The sequence below is a fragment of the Stegostoma tigrinum genome, chromosome 14, assembly GCF_030684315.1.
Source record: "Stegostoma tigrinum isolate sSteTig4 chromosome 14, sSteTig4.hap1, whole genome shotgun sequence".
Lineage (NCBI taxonomy): Eukaryota > Metazoa > Chordata > Chondrichthyes > Orectolobiformes > Stegostomatidae > Stegostoma > Stegostoma tigrinum.
The window spans coordinates 58344594-58365466 of NC_081367.1; the positions used below are offsets into that span (position 1 = coordinate 58344594).

The 20873-nt window shown below is 42.6% G+C and overlaps 1 protein-coding gene across 1 annotated transcript in view; it reads left to right on the forward strand.

Moving 5' to 3' along the window:
• LOC125457768 (IgGFc-binding protein-like) overlaps positions 1 to 20873 on the forward strand; it is a 108802-nt gene that overhangs the window by 14181 nt on the left and 73748 nt on the right. The window contains exons 3-12 of the mRNA XM_059651192.1: positions 949 to 1098; positions 4096 to 4358; positions 6558 to 6645; positions 12871 to 13008; positions 17805 to 18064; positions 18516 to 18600; positions 18982 to 19050; positions 19705 to 19949; positions 20040 to 20323; positions 20465 to 20742. Coding sequence (XP_059507175.1) covers positions 949 to 1098; positions 4096 to 4358; positions 6558 to 6645; positions 12871 to 13008; positions 17805 to 18064; positions 18516 to 18600; positions 18982 to 19050; positions 19705 to 19949; positions 20040 to 20323; positions 20465 to 20742 — 1860 coding nt within the window. The remainder of the gene's footprint in view (positions 1 to 948; positions 1099 to 4095; positions 4359 to 6557; positions 6646 to 12870; positions 13009 to 17804; positions 18065 to 18515; positions 18601 to 18981; positions 19051 to 19704; positions 19950 to 20039; positions 20324 to 20464; positions 20743 to 20873) is intronic.

Below are 20873 nucleotides of genomic sequence, written 5' to 3' on the forward strand. Positions count from 1 at the left end.
GGCTGCTGGTTGCTGGAGTGCCCGTTTGGGGCCACTTGTCTCTGGGGTTGCTGCTCCAGCCACTGGCATCTCTGCCAACCGCCAACCCAGCTTTGGTGGTCGGGGCTCGGTGTCCAAGGCTGAAAGAAAGGGCAGAAGGGAGAACAGCAGGAGATGAAAAAAAGAAAAAGGAGAAACCAAATGGGCGGACCAGGCGAGCTCTGACTGGAGCATCCTACTCTGATGCTAACTTACCGGGGGAATGGAGTTGGTGCAGCGTATCTTTTAGATGGTACAGACTGTTGCTGCTGTGCGTCACTGTCAGAGGGGGTGAATATTTATGGTGGTGAATGGGGTGTTAATCAAGTGAGCTGCTTTGCTGTGGATGGTGTCAAGCTTCTTGAGATTTATTGGAGTTGCATGCAGCCATGCAAATGAAGCATATTCCATCGCTGTCTAGATTGACTTCATATAGATTATGGACTGTCTTTGGGAAGTCAGAGTGAGTTCCTGTCTGTAGAATTTTACGTTTATAATTTGCTTTTGTAGCTGCAGTATATGTTTCTATATCTGTTAACAATATAGCAAATTAAGGCTAATTCTTTCCTGCAAGTTTGCCTGCAGTCACACACTGTATCATGCTGGCTACCCTTTCACTATCGGTGGGCTAAACGTCTACTATTTCCTCCCTCAAAGCTCAGTTGGTGTCCTTACAGTCCATTGACAACAGCAATTTCAAGAAGGCACTCACCACCACCTTCTGAAGGGCAATTAGAGATGGGCAATAAATGCTGGCCCAGCCCATGACACCTATGAGTTTAAAAAGCAGGTTCTGCTTGACTTGAATGAGCATTTTCAGGGATTTTTATGCTTTTGTATATAACTCAATAAATTGTCATTCTCCTTCCAATTGTCATTTGCCAGTGTGTGAAAAATAAAAATTGTACAATTTTGATATTTTCATTCCAGACTATATCACAAGATGTGATTTCAACAATAACTCAAGGCCATTTTGTGACTGGATTCAAACCTGCGAAGGTGACAGTGGGAACTGGATAAGGAACAAGCATGCTACGCCCACACTGGGAACAGGTCCAAATGGAGACTATCCGAACGAAGGTGAGATTCCTCAACATTGAGACCTGAGTTCAGCCCCAAGCTCTGGAGTTCCTTCCTTGAAACTTTCCATCTTTCAGCATCACTTTTCCAATTAAAATATCTCCTTGAAGCCTACAACTTGAATCAAGTTTTTGCTTAGCTGTCCTAAGAGTGTTTTTTTTGTATCTTGCATAAAAATTTATTTAATAACTGCTAATTGGATATTTGACTATGATGAAAGTGCAATGTAAATGCGAGTTACTTTGTTAGTTTTAGCAATGTGTGTGAATGTAACATCTGAAGCATTACCAGTGATAAGCATAAAGTTATATATTATTGAATCTAAAAGAACTGTTTTATACAATTTTATTAGCCAAGCCATGTTTTTTGTAAAGTGCACTCTTTCATGGAATGTCGTATGCACTCACGTGGTAAGTCCAGTATTTGGAACTTATTCCCAATTGCCATTAAACAGACTAGTTTCCTTGGCCATTTCAGAGGGCAATGAAGATTCAACCACATTGCAGTGGGCCTGGGGTCACCAATGGCCAAATCCAGTAAGATTTCTTTCCATTGTTTCCAGGAAAATTGACAATAGCTTCATGGCTATTACTGGGTTTCAATTTCAGGCTTTACCTTTTGGCACAAGGTCATTAACAGGCAATTTTAAAGAAGGGACAAAAATAGAAATTGCTGGAAAAGCTCAGCAGATCTGGAAGCATCTATTGAGAGAAATCAGAGTTAACGTTTTGGGTTGAGTGGCCCTTCCTCAGAAGGGTTCAGAAGAGAGTTACGAGGATGTTGCCTGGGTTGGCGAGTTTGACCTATTGGGAGAGGCTGGGGCTATTTTCCCTGGAGTGTTGGTGGCTGACGGGTGACATTACAGAGGTTTATAAAATCATGAGGAGCATAGGTATGGTGAATTGGCAAGGTCTTTTCTCTGGGGTGGTGGAGTGCAAAACTAGAGGGCATAAGTTTAAGGTGAGAGGGAAAAGATATAAAAGGGACCCAAAGAACAACTTTTTCATGCAGGGGGTGGTGTGTGTATGAAAATAGTTGCCAGAGAAAGTGGTGGAGGCTGGTACAGTTACAACATTTAAAAGGTATCTGGATGGATGTATATGTGATATAGAGGGATATGGGCCAAATGTTGGCAAATGAAACTAGATTTATATAGGATATCTGGTTGGCATGAACAAGTTGGACCAAAGGATCTGTTTCCATGCTTGTATATCTGTATGAGTCTATGACCTGAAACGTTAACTCTGCTTTCTCTCCACAGATTCTCCCAGACCCACTGAGCTTTTCCAGAAATTTTTGTTCTTGTCTCTCATTTACAGCATCTGTAGTTCTTTCAGTTTTCGTTTTGAAAAAGTTTTGAACATCACTTCCTTTAAATTTTTTAATAAACTGACTGGAAGGAAATGATTCTTTAAGTTTTCTGAAACAATTTTTGGTGATTTATTATCAGGCGATGGATTGAGAATATGATTTTAAAACACTTACTTTTATCTGATTTGTGTTAAGCAAATTCCAACCAAAGCATCATTAAAACATTTTGAAGCATTATTTTTAAAATTATGCTTTGTAACACTGCTCAATTATATTTGCTCACAGCAGGTTTTGGCTTTAATGGTATGTAAATTAGTATAAGTGAAAATTCAACAGAAAGCACTTCTCAAAACAAATTGAATTTTGAGCACAGTTAGATTAAATTCACTCAAAGTAGACACCTATCCTTCCTCATAGCCTATGGTATGTTATTAATTTGTTGAGCGGTGCTGAGTCCTTTTCTATATAACTTCCTTCCATTTTATTTCTTAGCCAGCACTTTACAAAAGTTGATAAGCTCGTAGCATTAATGTCACTGAACTAGAAACCCAGAGACTGAGGCTTATGCCCTTGGAGACCACCATGGTAGCTGGTGATATTTAAATCAACAAGAAAATGCGACGATAAAAAATATCTTGAATACTAACCTTAGTAACGATGACCATAAAATCTATTATCGACTATTATTTAAAAAAAACTGGTTCAGCTGTGCCCTTTAGGGGAAGAAATCTGCCATCATTCTCTGGACTCACAATGATGTAGTTGACTTTTACTTGCAAAGGCCTAGCAAAACATTCAGTTCAAGGGCAACCAGGGATGGGCAAAAAAGTGCTGACCCTGCCTGCAATGCCCACATTCCAATAAAATGAACAAATAAATGAAAACACTGTGCAGTAACACCGAATACTGACTAAATTCACCCTGGGAAGGTGATTGATTTTGTGGGCAGGGTTGGATTTTAATCCAATGTCATTTAAACAAGTACAGAAGATTGCAGTGGTCCAACTTGAGGTGGCAGCAGCCTGGCCTCTGAGCACAGAAACCTGGAATACTGAGGGAAAGCTGCATTGTCAGGAGTGCTATCTTTTGGAAGAGTCATTAAACTGAGGCCCAGTTTATTTCCTCAGGTGAGCATATTTTAACAAACAGCGAGGAACTATCTTAGTCTCTTTGTGGATACTTATCTCTTAATTTTACTCACTAAAACAGATCATTGCACTGCTGTTCCGACAGTGATATGGTAACACATTTGCTGCTGCATTTTTTACGTTGCGGCAATGACACCAAATGCTGCAGATGGCAAAACAGATCATCTTCAACTCAATGGATGAAGAGGGATAGTGGTCACATTTCAGGAGCACTACCTTGGCCATAAAGGGGCTTTGGCTAGTCCTGAGGTTGAAAAAGGGCACTACTGCAGTACAAATCTTTCTTTCTTTCCTTTTCTGACCTGAAAGATGGTGTCTCCAACCATGCAGCTCTCCCCTAATACTTGAGGTTTAAATCCTCAATTTTCAGGTTCAAAGGCAGGAGGGCAGCAACATGTTAGTTCAGAACATTGACTCAAGTCAGAGAGTGGAGATAGATCCCAAGACTGTCAGACTGAAAGGCAAGTAAACTGGCGAAATTATGATGCTTTGGTTAAAAGTTGTATTGAAACATTTTTTTTGAATTGTTGTACATTAGATGGATTCTTCATTTACCAGGAAGCCAGCAATTTTGCTCCATCTGGATTCATTAGATTGGAGAGTAAGGAGATCAGTGTGTCTGGGGAAATATGCATCGATTTTTGGTACCACATGATGGGATCAGAGGACCAAAATGAACTGAAGGTGTTGGTTGCAGACCGTACAACTGAAACAGAGGTGTGGAGTGAAAGAGGCAATCAAGGCCCTTCCTGGTTGTATGCCTCAAAAACAGTTAAATTTCCAACAAAATCCAGCATACAGGTTTGTATCATGTGCCATTATAACTAGATTATATACTAACACATTATGACATTTCCTTTGCATTTTCACTGTGAAAATCTCACCAGTTCACACAAAAGAGTTCACAATCAGACAACCACCTCGTCATATTTCTTCTGAGCTGCCTACTGCTGAGAATAATACAAACACGTAACATATGGACAAGAAGCAGGGATCAGCCATTCAGCCCCTCAAACCTATTCCACCAAGGGGAAACAACGTTTCTGCACCTACCCTGTCAGGTTCCCCGAGAATCTTGTACATTTCAATAATGTCATCTCTTAATTTTCTAAATTCCGATGACTACAATCACAATCTACTCAACCTCTCCTCATAACACATTCTCCTTTCTCGGGATTAATCTAATGTAACTTCATTGCACTGCCTTCAATATCAGTATATCTTTCTTGTAGAAGATGAACAAAACTGTTCACAAAATTCAGGTTGGTTTAATTAGTGTCTTGTATTGTTTTAGCAAGACCTCCCTATTTTTATACTGTATTCCCTCTCAAACAAAGGACAACATTCCATTTGCCTTCCCAATTACACGTTGAGCTTTGAAGCCAGCTTTGTGCGATTCACAAAGTCTCACAGATCTCATTGTGCTGCAGCTTTCTATAATATTTCCCTGCTTAAATAATATTCAGTTCTTCTAGTCTTCTGTCAAAGTGCCCAACCTCACTTTACCCCCCATTACACTTCTTCTGCCAAGTTTCTGCACACTCATTTAGCCTGTCTACATCCCTTTGTAGACTTTTTGTGACATCCTCGGTATGTACCTTTCCACTCATTTTGTGTCATCCTGCAAACTTTTACATTCATTTTCCTCGACCAAGACATTAATATGCAATGTAAATAATTCTGGCCCCAGGACTGACCCCTGTGACACACTACTAGTTACAGGTTCTCACATTTAATCTTAACTCTGCTTTCCATTACTTAGCCAATGTTCTATCCACACTAATGTAATGTTCTATCCAACCCAATGGGCTTTTATCTTATTAAGTAGCTTGTTAAATAACAAAGCCAGTAGTAAACAACTATCTTATTAAATAATCCTTGAATCCCTTGTCGATTGAAAATCGATCCAACCCTCCCTTGAATATATTCAAGGAGCCAGCCTCCACTATTTTCTAAGCAACGGTATTCCATAGAAGAACATGACTCTGAGAAAAAAAATCTTCATTTCTGCTGTAAATAGGAGCTCTGAGACTTTAAACTGTGACCTTCAGCTCCCTACGGCCCCACAAAAGAGAACACACTCTCAGGAACTAACCAATTAAGTCTCACCCCCTGCTCACCATTCACCTGCCCCCAACAATTAAACTCATCACGATGACAGAAATGATTCTGCATCGGCTTATTCTTTCTGTCTATGGACACTGAAGTTTATTCAGTTTGTTGCTTGGGCAATCTTCCTAACAAGGTTTATTTCATTTTTCTTATCAAAGTTTATAAAATCATAAGGGACATGGGTAGGGTGAATAGCCAATGTCTTTTCCCCAGGGTAGGGAAGTTCAAAACTCGAGAACATCGGTTTAAAGTGAGAGGGGAAGATTAAAAAAGGGACCTACAGGGCAACTTTTTCACTCAGAGGGTGGTGTGTATTGAATGAGCTGTCAGAGGAAGTTGTGGAGGCTGGTACAATAACGACATTTAAAAGGCATCTGGATGGTTACGTGAATAGGAAGGGTTTAGATTGATGTGGGCCAAATGCTGGCAAGGTGGGAGTGGATTAATTTAGGATATCTGGTCATCATGGATGAGTTGGATCAAAGTGCTTGTTTCCATGCTGTACATCCCTATGACTCTATAATACTCCAAGTTTGAATCCTGATCTTGTCCAGGACTGGGAGGACTACAGTTCCCTTTGAAGAAAGATCAGATCTGTTCTCAGCTGTGATTCTCTACCATGCCAAATTGCAGTCAATTTTTGCTTGCTCTGTTTCCTGTTATCCCTATTTGAGTTTACAATTTTCACAATTAACTCTGTTGTGGAACCTTAACAAATGCCATTCGGAAGGGAATCAAAGAAATCTGAAACTTGAACAGAAAATGGATCTTGTTTGTCTTCATGCAGTAACAGAGTACATTAGCGCTGAGCTAGCGCCACACAATGCGGATCATTTGTGTTGTGGATTCACACATTGAACAGATTTTCAGTTTTTGTTAAAATTACAGGTAATATTCGAGGCTATTCGTGGGGAGACTGAATATGGCGACACTGCGATTGATAATGTGGCTGTCAGACGTGGAAACTGCGATAGTGGTAAGATTTAAATAAAGGCTTTTACTCTCTAAATTTGGATTTATTTTCTCTCCTGCTGCAGCCAATCTGCTCCTAAGTCCTTTTACAAGTGTATTCTCCATAGCTGCTGGGGAGCTTACGCTTTCATTTTTCATCTCTCCATTCATTTACAGCTTTTTCTCTCGTTTCCCCATACTAATACACTCATGGTCGTTTCTCGTTATGTTCGAGAGGTAACAGTGAATGCTGGTGGGATGCATCTGAACCTGACCCTGTTCCCCTTCTGACATCCCTTCATGCGCAAATGCCAGGCAAAAGGTCAATTAGATAGCGATCAACACTGCGAACTCTATCTCTCACAATCCGAGGCCCCATTCACTTCATTCCGTTGCCCCGTCCCTGGCGAGCCACCGGAGTTTGTTGTAGTCCTTCTACCCTGGATCTGCGAATTCGGAGCAGGAGTTAGATCTGGGATCTTTCTGCATATCTCGAGGACTGTAGGGAACAATAAATTCTTGCCTTTCCAGCAACCTTCACTTCCTATGAATGAACACATTTCCAAAAGACTTCGTAATAGTCTTCACCCATAAAGGCTTTCTAGCGACTTGTGAAGAGCTGAAGGAATGAAAACTGAGGAAGGGAAATTGGATCTTGCACTTAAACGGGGAGCGATGGTGCGTATTTGTGCGGACCCGTCTCAGCACAAAGTGAGATTATATCTCTGAAACAAAGTGAGATTAGTTTGGACATGTGTAAATCCACATCTTTACTTCTCAACGATGCTGCTAAGATGGTGAACTCACTGCTACATGACTGTATGCCACGTGTTTTTACGTAATTCCTCAGTCATTACACCATGTTGCTATCTCCCCATCTCATTCATTCCAGATCTCTTCCAGTTCTTCCCAATTATCCCGTACGGGCACTCCCTATCATCTCTTAACTAACCCTACTGCTTAATTCATTTCATCCAACTTCTCTCTCTCCTTTTCCGTATTTCCCTATTCCTACTTACGCCTTCACTTTCTTGTTACAATTCCCATTCCTTCCCACCATATCCGTCCAACTCCGCTCCTTCCCTTGGATCCACTCAATCAAGTCCGACCCGTTCTGCCATTCGCCCCGCCCCACGACCCTTTAGCCCCACCTCTGAAAAATATCGCCCCGCCCCTTAGCTTCGCCCCTCCCCTGGACACCGTTGCCGCGCCCATAGCCTTTCCCCTTAGACCCGCCCCGCCACTCGCGAGCTACCGTTGGGAAGGGGCAGAGGTGGACTTGGAGGACCAGCTTCCAGGCTGGATCAGGGTTGTGGGGACTGGGTGCCACAGGGGTACGAGGAGTGAATCAGTTCTGGAGAGGGAACTGGGTCCTGTGGGGAATGGAAATAATGGGAACTGCAGATGCTGGAGAATGCAAGGTAACAAACTGTGAAGCTGGATGAACACAGCAGGCCAAGCAGCATCTCAGGAGCACAAAAGCTGACGTTTCGGACCTAGACCCTTCATCAAAGGGTCTTGCTTGGCCTGCTGTGATCATCCAGCTTCACACTTTGTTACCTGTGGGGAATAGAGTTCTTGAGGGAAGGTCACTGGATGCTGGGAAGTCAGGGTGAGGGGTACTGTGCTCTTAGGGAATTGTGGTTGGGTACCAGACTCTCAGGGAGAGGGCTGATGTACCAGGCTCTCAGGGAGTGTGATGGGATACCAGAATCTCAGGGGAGGGATGGGGTACCAGGCTCTCGGGGAGATGGCTGGGGTACCATGTTCTTGGGGAGACAGATGGGGTACCAGGCCGTCGGGGAGAGGGTTGGGGTACCAGGCTGTCGGGGAGAGGGATGGAGTACAGGCTGTCGAAGAGATGGAAGTGGCACCAGGCTCTCAGGAGGAGGTATGGGGTACCAGTCTCTAGCAGGGATGGTTGGGATACCAGGCTCTAGGGGCGACAGATGGGGCACCAGGCTCTCAGGAGGAGGTATGGGGTACCAGACTCTAGCGGGGATGGATGGGGTACCAGGCTCTAGGGGCGACGGATGGAGCATCAGACTCTCAGGGAGAGGGATGGGGTACCAGGCTTTGGGGAGACAGATAGGGTACCAGGCTCTCAGGAGGAGGTATGGGGTGTCAGACTCTAGCAGAGAGGGATGGGGTACCAGGTTCTAGGGGCGATGGATGAAGCACCAGGCTCTCAGGGAGAGGGATGGGGTACCAGGCTGTTGGGGAGAGAGATGGGGTACCAGGGTGTTAGTAGAGGGCTGGGGTACTTGGCTCAGGGGGAGAGGTAGCACTGAATTTTTGGGGGCATTGGCTATGGGCTGCTTTTTCTGCATCTCACTCCAGTGCACAGGTGGATCAACAATAGGAGTTTTTGGAGGGGGAGCTGTAATTCGGGATGCACAGCAGAAATTCATCCCAAGGAGGCAACCATGATTGACAAGGGAAATCAGGAATAGCATAAAAGCAAAAGAAAAAGCTCACAATATGGTGAAGATCAGTGGGAAGTCAGAGGATTTGGAAGCCTTTAAAAGCCAGTAGAGGATAACAAGAATGGCAGTAAGGGTGGAGAAGATGCCATATGAGGGTAAGCTAGCTAGTAATATGAAAGAAGATTGCAAGTGTTTTTTTAGAAATCTAAAATGTAAGAGAGATTCAATCGGATATTGGACTGCTGGAAAATGAGGCTGGAGAAGTAGCCATGTGGAACAAAGAATGGTGGAGAAATGAAGATGTACTTTGCATCAGTTTTCAAAGTGCAAGACGTCAGCAGCCTACCAGAACTTCAAGAAAGTCAGTGGATAGTGGCCATCACTAAGGAGAAGGTGCTGGGAAAGCTGAAAAGTCTGAAGCTGGATAAATCACCAGGACTGGATGGATTACACTCCCACGTTCTGAAAAAGTTAGCTGCGGAGGTCGTAAAGGCATTGGTGGTGATATTTCAGGAATCACTACAGTTAGAGGGCTGGAAAGTTGTGAATGTAACTCCTCTGTTTAAGAAGATGGAGAGGTAGGAGAATCCGGAAACTACAGCCCCAGTTAACCTGATCTCAGTGTGGTACTGGCATGGATAAAGGATTGGCAGAAGGCAGAGAGGAGGAAATAGGGGTCTTTCTCAGGATGGCAGCAACGAGTAGAATTTGCAGGGGTTAGTGTTTGGACCACAGTTATGGATTTTATACATTAACGATTTGCACAAAGGCACTGTTGGCGTTGTAGCTTCGTTTATAGATGACACAAAGGTTGGTGGAGCTTCAGATAGTGTTGAGGAAGCAGGGGGGCTGGAGAAGGATTTGGATAGGCTAGGCGAGTGGGCAGAGAAGTGGCAGATGGAATACAATTTGGCAAAGTATCATTTAGGTAGGAAGAACAGAGACATGGACTATTTTCTAAATGGAATAGGGCTTCAGAAATCTGAAGCGCAAGTAGGATTTGGGAGTCGGAGTTCAGGATTCTCTTAAGGTTGACGTGCAAGTTCAGTTGGCAGTTAGGAAGGCAAATATAATGTTGGCACTTCAGGATAACTAGAATGCAAGAGCAGCGATGTATTGCTGAGGCTGTATAAGGCTCTGGTCAGACCATGTTAGGAATTTTGTGAGAAGTTTTGGGCCATTATCTAAGGAAAGATGTGCTGATGTTGGAGGGGGTCCAGAGAAGATTTACAAGAATGATCCCTGCCATGAAGGGCTTATCATATGGGGAATGGATGAGGACTCTGCGTCTGCACTTGATGGAGTTTAGAAGGATGATGTGGGATCTGATTGAAATTTGCAGGATACTGAGAGGCCTGGATCGAGTGGACACAGAGAAGGTGTTTGCTATAGTAGGAGAGTCCAGAACAGGGAAGCAGAGCGTCAGGTGAAGAATGACCCTTTAGAACTGAGATGAAGAGTAATTGCTTCAACTAGAGGGTGGTGACTCTGTGGAACTCATTGCTGCAGAGGGCTGTGGAGGCCGCATCATTGAATGCATTTAAGACAGACATAGATAGATTCTGGATTAGTAAGGGGATCAAGGGAGAAGGCAGGAGAATGGGATTGTGAAACACATTAGCCATGATTGAATGGTGGAGGTGATTCAATGGACTGCATGGCTTAATTCTGCTTTTGTATCTTATGGACTTATAGTCAGTGTTGCTTTTCCTGATATAGGTTAATGATCTCAACTTTGGGTACAGGATACAGCTTCAAAATTTGTGGAAGATGCAAAATTTAGAAGTATTTTAAAATGTGGAGGGTAATGGATAGGTTGGTGGAATAGGTGGATAGGCAACAGATGAAATTCGTAGAAATGTGATGCAGTAGGAAGAACATGGAGAGACAACAGAAAATAAAGGATAAATTTCTAAAGGAAATGCTCAGGCAGGTGGACGTTAGTGTATATGTGCATAAGTCATTAAAGGTGCAGAATAGGTTGAGAGAATCATTAATAAGGTGTGTAGTATTTAAAACCTTATTAATAAAGGATAGATTACAAGGTTATTTTAAATTTACATAACAGTTTGGTTTGGTCTCAACTGCAGTACCACATCCAATTCAGAGCACCAGTTCAGGAAATCTGTCAAGATATTGGAGAAAGTGCAAAAAAGATTGAGAAGAATGATTCTGTGGATGAGAAGCTTGAGCTAATTTGAAAGATTAGAGAAGTTAGAACTGTTTTTCTGGAAGAATTGAAGATTGAGAAGAGAGCGACAGAGTGGACAGAGACTTTTAGAAGAATCTATACCAAAGGGGCTAAGATTTAAGGTGAGAAAAAGATCAATCAATTAAAATGTGAGTAGAATTTTTTTTATCTGTGCTAAGTGGTTAAGGTCTGGAATGTGCTGCTTGAAAATGTAAAGGGTTTGAAGCATTCGGGAAGGAATTGTTGATTATTTGAATAGGGAGAATGTGCAGAATTATGGAGAACAGGCAAAGATGTGGCAAAAGGTGCATTGCATATTTGGAGAGTGGTGCAGACAGAACATGCTGAAAAGCCTCCTGCATAACACTTCCGTGATTCTATGATATTATTAAAAGCAGGCTCAATTGCAAAGACTGGAACGGCTTTTCCTGGAACTTAACAGGTCATGAAACCCAACCAGGATATTATTCAGGCCACAGTTGCCTGAAAAAGACAATGGAGGGCTACAACATTTTCCCACTGTGGCAGATTTCCCAACAATTCAGAACTACCTGGTTAATGTTTGATATGTGCTGTACAATCTTTTTTAAACAAAGTATCTCTGTGCCTTAAGCACAGCAACAAACAGATCTCTGGACTGGAGGTCTACAGGAAGAGGATAAGGAGGTGAAAGAAGGCAACATTTAGGTAGGAAGATTGGTCTGGGACTCTGCCAAAAGGGATGACTGACAATAATGGTTTACTTCTGCCATTCACTTGTTGTTCTGGAGTTCTTATACATTGTTATGTTAAAAAATTACAATTCACAAAAGCTATGCTGTCAATTTTGCCTCCCAACACTCTTTCCAGCACATAATAACCTTTGGTAGCCTTAACTCCAATATGAACTGTATCTGAAACTATATTTCCTCTATGTGATCCAACAGTCTATTTATGTAATCTCTTAAACTATGGTGACTACGTTTAAAAGTACTTAATTGACTGCAAATTGCTTTGAGACATTTTGCAGTTATGAAAAGCATGATGGAAGTGAGTTTTTTTTGTACTGTGTCTTACTGTTGGTTGTTACACCCTACATTCACTGCTTGAGAGCTTAGCAAGAGTGGTAGCTGGCTGAGACTTGCCTGTTGTGATGGTCGTGATCCCTGAACAATAGCTCCAATATATGACCCTGGGTCCTGATGTTGAGGTCATGAGAGTGTGTGAGGGGCACATCATTTTTCATTACATGAGGAACCTATGAAGCAAAAAAAAAGAACGGAGTCATCTGAAGTTGCAAGTCATTTGGTGTATCATGCAGGTGCATTAAAAGTGCAGCGCTTGTTCTGAGTCTTACGCGTCAATTTGTTAAAACCCAGTCTATTCTGGGTATCAGTAAAGAGTAACTGTGTTAAAGATAATTTAATAACAAGGGTCTTTACTTGTTCAGTTCTATTTTTTAACCTATTCATACAGGCTTGCAGGTACAATGGAATTTTGAAAGATAGTGTGGAAAATTATCAGACTGATTCTCAGCCGGCTGTTCCCTATGCTATTTCCATGCAATTGGATGTAAAGATTCATAATTCTGTTTTGAACATTTTATGTTCAGTTTATTAAAGATGCAAATAAGTGGTCTTCATTAACTCTACAGATTGTGCGTTGAACTGTAATTTTGACCTTGACCTGTGCAGTTGGACACAATCCAAGAAAGATGACTTAGACTGGAAGCGTATCAGTGGATCGACACCCTCAGCTGTCACAGGGCCTTCTTATGATCACACCAGTACAGGTAGGTGATATGAGATTCTTGTCTTACCATGAGGGGCTCAGAACATGCCAGACACAGCACCAGGCACATGTAAAAATGAGGTATGAAACCAACAATATAGTACTTAGTTCTCCAGAACTATCCAGATATTGCAGCACTGATAACTACCCAGTGGCAGTGTGGAAAATTGCCTAAGTATATCCTGTCCACAATATGCAAGTCAAAACCATTCAGACTATTTAATTCACTCTATGTGTTATCACAAACTGACAGACAGCACTGGACACTTTTAAGGATGTGGACCCAGCATTGAACATGTGGATAAGCATATGGACGTACATGGAATAGTGTAGGTTAGATGGGCTTGAGATCAGTATGACAGATTGGCACAACATTGAGGGCCGAAGGGCCTGTACTGTGCTGTAATGTTCTATGTTCTATGAACGTTTGTGCTCCAGGACTAATCAAGCTATTCCAATATATTGACCACACTGACATCTGCCTAGCAATGTAGAAAATGACCTCAGGATGTCCTGCACACAAAAAAATTAACACATCCAACTAAACCAATTGCTGCCCTTAATCATCAGTAAAGTAATGGAAGGTGTCATTGTCAGTACAAACAAGCACAGTAACCTGCTGACTGGTGTTTAATTTGGGTTCTGCCAGACCCAATTAGTTCCTGACATCATTACAGTAAAAGGCAAAGTATGGATAAATGAATTGAACATGAAGGGAAATAAGGCAACAATAAGGCAGCATTTGACCATCAGTGACATCGAGGAGCCACAGTAAAACTGAAGTCAATGGGAACTGGGGAAAACACTCACTAGTTGGAGTCATACTGAGTAAAAAGGAAGACTTTTATTTGTTTTTTGGAAATTAATCATCTCAACTGCAGGACATCACTGCAGGAATTTCACAGAAGAGTGACCAGGCACAATAGACATCAGCTGTTTCACCAATGACCTTTCCACCATCTTACAGTGTTCATCACCATTTATGACTTTTCAGATATTACAAATACAGCATGACCTGGACACCATTCAGGCCTGAGTTGTCAAATGGCAAGTAACATAAGCACCACACAAGTGCTGGGTAATTAGCATATCCAACAAGATGGAATCTGATCATTGCCCTTGACATTTAATGTCATTGCCATTGTTGAATCCCTTGCAATCAAAATCCTGGGGCCATCATTGTCCAGAAATGGAACTGTATCAGCTGTGTAAATATTGTGGCAGATCAGAGGCTCAATGCCTGCTCACTATCTACAAGGCACAAGTCAAGAGCACAATGCCAAGATAAGTGCAGCTCCAACAACACTCAAGAAGCTTGACACCATCCAGGATAAAGCAGTGGCTTGATTGGTGCTCCACCTAACAGCTTCAACATTCACTCCCTGCACCACTGATGCACAATGGCAACAGTGTGTACTGTCTACAAGATGGACTAACATGCCAATGCTCCTGTGATGTGATAGTGGGAACTGCAGATACTGGAGAATCTAAGATCACAAGATGTAGAGCTGGATGAACATAGCAGGCCAAGCAGCATCAGAGGAGCAGGAAGGCTGGCATTTTGGGCCTAGACCCTTCTTCAGAAAATCTGATTTTCTGAAGAAGGGTCTAGGCCCGAAACGTCAGCCTTCCTGCTCCTCTGATGCTGCTTGGCCTGCTGTGTTCATCCAGCTGTACACTTTGTTACCTCAAATGCTCCTGTGATACCACCTCTACGTCATGCAATCTCTAACATTGGGAAGAACAAGGGCAATAGATACATGGGAATAACACCACCTGAAAGTTTTCATTCAGGCCACACACCGTGCTGGCATAGAACTACATCACCGTGAATGCCATTTTGTCAAAATCCTAGAACTCCCTCCTAAACAACACTGTGGCTTTTCTGCACTGCATGGACTGTAGCAGTGCAAAAAAAACAGTTCTCCACCACCTTCTCAAGGGCATCTAAAGATGTGCATTGAATGCTAGCCTTGCCAGTGATGACCATATCCCCTGAATGCATTTTAAAGAAAGCCATTTATTGTCCTGTCAAAAGCAGGAAGTGTCGGAGACAATCAGCAGGTTTGGTTGCATCTGTGGAGACAAAAACAGAGTTTCAATTTCATGTACAGTATAACTTTCCTCTGGAATTGAAGGGGGCTGGAAATTTATGGACTTTTATGCTATTTTGTTTCTGTTGACATCTGGGTTCATGTGAATATCCAAGAATTATTTTTCTATTTTTGCAATGTGGACATCCTTGGCAAGGTCATCCTTTGTTGCTCATCATGGAAGAGACAACGGCCTGTCGGTGTTCAGTATTATCCTGGTACTGGGATCCCACCATGGTAGATGGTGGAATGTGAATTCACTAAAAGTCTGGAAGTTAAAGATTAATGATGAGCATGGAACAATTGTTGTAGAAAACAAAACTATTCACGAATGTCCTTAAGTGGAAGGAAACTGCTGTCCCTAGCTGCCCTGGCCTTTATGTGAATCCAGATCCACGGCAATGTTGCTGACTCTTCACAGATGGTAAACCTCTTAGTTGTTCAAACTACTACAAAGCCTAAAGAAATGAATGAAACCTGACGGACCACCTCATATCAACAAAGACACTGGAAATGGCAGTGGCAAACTCAGCTTTGTTACAACTCAGCCTGTATGAAAGAATCCAGATTTCCATTTATTCAGTGACTGAAGATGGCATAGTCCATTTGCACTGAATTTATTCCTCTGCAATCTGAAACAAAGTAGTAAATACCCAACATCAGTCCATCATCTCCAAAGGAAAAATGGAGCAGATGTACATAGTGAGAGGATTCTTTCCTTTATTAATGAACAGTAAATCCAGGGCTGAGGACATACTGTGGTCCAGTCTAGGCTTCTGAACAATGTCCAGACAGTAGAATGGGAGAAAACACCTGGTGCACCAGAAATGGGGAAAGAGATTGAATGGTTTGTATTATGTTCAGACACAGTTTCACACAGAGATTAAACTATATTAGTATGCTTGGCAAAGTAATGCACTGACGGAGAAAGGATGCTGAAAATGAAGAGATTAGATTAGATTACCTACAGTGTGGAAAAAGGCCCTTCAGCCTAACAAGTCTACACTGCCCTTGAAGCATCCCACCCAGACCCACCCCCCATAATCCACACACCCCTGAATACTACGGACAATTTAGTATGGCTGATCCACCTAGCCTGCACATCTTTGGACTGTGGGAGGAAACAGGAGCACCTGGAGGAAACCCACGCGGACACGGGGAGAATGTGCAAACTCCACACGGACAGTTGGCTGAGGCTGGAATTGAACCCGGGTCCCTTGCACCGTGTGGCTGCAGTGCTAACCATTGAGCCACTGTGCCGCTGTGGTAAATGTGTTCAAAGGGAGTTTCCAAACTTGGAGATATTCTGGACATGTTGGTTTAAAATTTCTAAGAAATGGTGAGACATTTTGATTCTTTTGCATTGGATACTGCAAAAGTTATGGCTCCTGACGATATTCCAGCAAGAACACTGAAGACGTGAGCTCTATAAACTTGCTGTGTCTCTAACCAAGCTGTTTCACCAATTTTAGTGATCGAGAAGAATTTACATTTCACCGCAGATTATAACATGTCATTCGATTATTTGATTTCTTGTCAGAAAACGTGTTCAGACATTTATTTTCTCTGGCTACATTCATCCTGGCTATTCCCAGGAAGATGATTGTGGTTGTTGGAGATCCACTATCTCAGTCCCAAGATATTACTGCAGGATTTCCTCAGTGAAGGTATTTTCCTGTCAACTTGTTCAGAGATGTTATTAGACAACTCTGGAGCAGGTGGTACTTGCATCAATGCCTCCTAGGTGAGCAATTCGGATACGACAGTTGCACCACAAGAGCCCCTTGTTGTTCCAGTCAACATGCTCAGACATATGTCTGTGACAGGTGGGATCTTCTGACCCAAAGTTAGGGACACTATCGCTACAACAAAAATAAACGCACAATCGCATTGAATATTCTCTTTTTTCTGTTTCAAGAAAGCTGTCTATTTCGGTATGTTTCAACACAGCTCTAGAGTAGGTGGGACTTGAATCCTGGCCTGTTGGCATGAAACAATGGTAGGTATGTTTAATCAGCTTGTTCAGATGTTCTGGAGTGGGTTGGACTTGAACTGAGGTCTCCTGACCCAGAGGAAGGGACACTAACTGTCTTCAGCTGTTGCCGCAATAACCTGGGGATTGGAATTGACCTGACAATGATTTGGATGAATCATATTAATTTTGTGGCAACAACAGCAGACAAGAAGCTGGAGATTTATCAGGACTCACTCAGTCTGTGATTCATCAAAGCCCGTCCATCATCGACAATGTACAAGTCAGAGCCAATGCTGTAAAACTCCCTGATTGAGTGCAGATAGAACAATACTCTGAAGGTCAACAGAGCAGTACACTTGTTTGCAACCCATCTGAAATATTAAACATTCACTGCACCCATATTGACACAATGCAAGAGTGCACACCATCCACAGGTATCCTACAATAACATGTCAAGGTTTACTTGACCAACAATCTTGACCAACTGCAAGGAAATACTCGCAGTTCATTCTTTCACTATCTCTGAGATAAAATCCAGGAACATTCCTCTGAACAGTACTTTGGGAATACCTGCATGAAAGTACAACAGTAATTCATCACAGCCTTCACCTAAACAAGGGCATTTTTGAATGATTAGTAAGTTATGTCCTTGCTCGGGATACTGAACTCAATGATTTGTTTTAAAAGCAAGGCAACTTTTTTGTAATGAGAGCATTATTGTGTGTGCAGGTGGCTACTACATGTACATTGAAGGCAATGAAGGCCGTGAGGGAGACAAAGCCCAACTGGTCAGCGCTCCGTGCAATAAGACAGGGGATCAGTGTTTGCGATTCTGGTACCACATGTATGGAGTCGCTCGAAGCATGGCTTTGAATGTTTACCAGCTTGAAGTTGGGCAACCCCCAGTACTGATGTGGTCAGAGAGAGGAAATAAGGGAAACCAATGGTTAGAAGGAGCAGTGGAACTTCACTTGTCTGGAAAAGCTCAGGTAAATTCTGGCTAATATTTGAGTGATCTGTTTGGGTGTGCTTTTCTTTTTGAAGAATTTACATAGCTTGTGTATTTATTTGGAAACCAAGCAGAGTTTTCTTCAGTGTTTATCAAATCAAGCCTGTGAAATATACATTGGTGGAGATTTGTGGAGTTGCTTTAATGCGAAAGACGTGAAATGATGAGGGACTGAAAGGGAGATGCCAGTATTCTGCTCCAAAAAAGATTGCTGGAGAAACTTAGTGGGTTGAGCAACATCGATGGAGAGAAAACAGAATCATCACTTCAGGCCCAGTGACCTTCGTGCCAGACATGCTGAGGTTCTCCAGCAATTTCTGATTTCTTTCAGTTTTGAGGTAGTTCTTTTGTTTTATGTTGACTGATCTTCCGCTGTTTACTTTGGCATTGGGATCTTCTGCCTACTGCTATTCTGATGCTTTCCCTTACAGATAATGATTGAAGCGATGCGGGGCAACGACTATCGCAGTGATGTCGCTGTGGATGACATTTCCTTCCACTCTGGATGTTGCGGAGGTTTGTAACTGTGACTAGTTTTCTGATGTCTGTTGTAATTCCTAAATGGTATGACGTAAGCAGAAATGAACATTTGTTAGACCTGAAGCAGTTGGAGCAGGAATAAGGTAGGCACCGCCTCTATCGTGTTGTGTCGCTCAGTACGATCGTGGGTGATCTTCTGCCTCAGTTCCACTTTACGGCCTGTTTCTCACATATGCTTCGATTCCCTGAGATTCCGAAATGTTTCTCTACTGCAGCATGAAGTTAATTCAGTGATGCATAATCGACAGGCTTCAGAGGAAGAGAGTTCCAGGGATTCAGATAGGTCTGCATGAAACATTTTGCCTGATGTCAGTCCTCTAGATTCCTCTGAATGTGTATGTATTATTTTCTCTGCAGACAATTGTGACTTAACAAGCACAACGAGCACTCCAACTCCAACCAGTACTACGCCTCCTGTCACAACAGGTAAATGAAAGCAGGCTGCTTTTAATCGAGCACCTTTGTTGTGATTTGCTGCGGTCTTATTGACAAGGAGTTGTCAGGATATAAGTAGAAACTGTTGCTTTGTTTGCCAATTAGGAATTTGTATTAATTAAGACAACTGCTACTGATTCTATTTGATTGTGCTTAAAATGACTGCTAACTGTCAATAGATGTAAATTTGATAATTTGGCAGTGTGGAATAAATAACAGGAAAAGTCAGCTTCAAGCTTATTGCAAACATTGCCACATAATTCAAACACGAAAGAGTGGAAGCCATGCAGTTGGTTGTATTGTGATCCCATGACACAGCCTACGTCCTTTTACTTGTGGTGTCCCCGACGAGGCGAAATATCCTTGATCGTCGGCCTTGCCCAGTTGCCTCAGGTCGTTCGATGTTTCAGCAAGCTCACCTCTCGTTGTTCTAGATTCTAGTGTATACAGATGCAACTTGCCCAGCGTTTCTTTGTAAACTAAGCTGCTTGTCCCAAGAATGGGTCAAGTGAACGTTCCCTGAAGTTGCTGTCGTGCATTTGTATGGAAAAAGATATGTCGATTCAGTGAGAATCCAACCTGATTTTATATGTGCGGTGACAGTATCAAGTGACATTTATTTTTGACAATTTTTCCAAATTTTAGAATCTACCTGCAGCGTGCAAGGTGATCCTCACTACAAGACCTTCGATAAGCAGTCACACAACTTCATGGGAACATGCACATACACCTTGTCGAAACTCTGTGACGCCAGCAGCGTTCTGCCTTATTTCAATGTTGAAGCTGCAAATGAGCACAGATCAGGGAATCCCTATGTGTCGTACGTTAAACACGTCAACGTTAATGTTTACAATCACAGCATAGTACTCGAGAAGGGACATGTGGTAAAGGTAGGAATGTGATATTTTGAGTACTTCATCAAGTGAATTGAACGGCACGTCTGCTGAGGATTGAATCAATGTGGGTTTGCATGTTTCCAGGTCGATGGAGAAGTAGAGGTGCTACCTGTAAGGGTCATGTCTGGTGTTGATGTTGTCCTAAGTGGAAAGTACGTAGTTGTTAGCACCGATTTTGGATTGAGAGTGAAGTTTGATGGGAGGCATCGAGCAGACGTAACCCTTCCCAGTGTCTTCAAGGGGAAGGTGTGTGGAATGTGTGGAAACTACAACGACGATAGAAGAGACGATTTCCTCAATCCGGATCGAGTGATGGAGCCTGATTCCGTCAGTTTGGGCAACAGCTGGCAGAGTGGAAACGACACGAGGTACAGTGTATGGAATGTTTCAGGTTGTCTCTGTTCCTTCATAAAGCTGCAAGTTTCTACCTGCTACAGCCATTCCATTTGCATGCAGACGTTTTAGTAGCTTTTAAGCGTCTCTCATTGGAGGTGCTGCTGTTCTTGCAGGTGTGTTCCTGACGTTGGCACAAGACCAGATTGTACTGATGACGAAAGGCAGATGATAGAAAGTAAATCTTACTGTGGAATAATTGTGGATCCGGACAGTCCTTTCAAAGCGTGCCACTCTGTCGTAGAGCCGATGGCTTATTTTGCTGACTGTGTGTACGACTTGTGCGCGTTAGACCTACAGACGGGGTCTCTGTGCAGTAGTTTGCAATCCTATGCAGATGCGTGCCAGTCGAAGGGAGTGAGAGTGGAAGCTTGGAGGAACGCGACCTTCTGCCGTAAGTGTCTGGGAGTATTTTGCTCGATGAATAGGTAGTATGTGGTGAAGAGAGAAAAAAATTGAATAGATTTCAACTGTTTAGTTTTCATTAAAAAGTTGGCTTAAAAAGAATTCAATGCAAAAGGTATG